The sequence below is a fragment of the Eimeria mitis genome, genomic scaffold (genome assembly GCF_000499745.2).
Source record: "Eimeria mitis Houghton genomic scaffold, Emh_scaff491, whole genome shotgun sequence".
Taxonomy (NCBI): Eukaryota; Apicomplexa; class Conoidasida; order Eucoccidiorida; family Eimeriidae; genus Eimeria; species Eimeria mitis.
In genome coordinates this window covers 12,126-12,599 of record NW_013573211.1, presented here as the reverse complement: position 1 = coordinate 12,599, position 474 = coordinate 12,126, and the positions used below count along the sequence as shown (strand labels likewise).

Genomic DNA, 474 nt, shown 5'->3' with positions numbered 1-474 from the left:
ATATATATATATATATATATATATATATATATATATATATATATATATATATATATATATGTGCATGCGCGAAGCATTTGCTTCAGTGGGAAGCTATACTTACCTTGAAATACGCGACGCAGTCGTCTTTGGTTTTTAAGAACTGAAAAAAGAAACAAAAAAAAAAACAAAAACAAAAACAGAAACAAAGTGCAGATGGATTCATGTTGTTGCAACATTTACACTGGTTCTCGATTTGCTCCCACAGATATATTTATAGAAATACTAGTTGAATACAGATGACGTCAAGCATACACATACACCCGAATATATATATATATATATATATATATATATAATAATTTCTTAATATACTGGGTGCAGCTTTAGCTTCTTCCTGCTGCGCAGCATCAGCTTTTTCTCGCCTCTTCTATTTGTGTATTACAAAAGAACATTCGAAAGGGAGAAAAGAAAAAGCAGCAGCAAAAAGAATGC

General features: G+C 30.4%; 1 protein-coding gene across 1 annotated transcript in view; it reads right to left on the bottom strand.

Annotated features, from left to right (window-relative positions):
- The window catches only part of EMH_0014100 (multisynthetase complex auxiliary component p43, putative), a gene marked incomplete at both ends in the record, with an annotated part of 4,642 nt that overhangs the window by 321 nt on the left and 3,847 nt on the right, over positions 1–474 (bottom strand). The window contains one exon of the mRNA XM_013500007.1: positions 104–142. Within this exon, the coding sequence (XP_013355461.1) occupies positions 104–142 (39 nt within the window). The remainder of the gene's footprint in view (positions 1–103; positions 143–474) is intronic.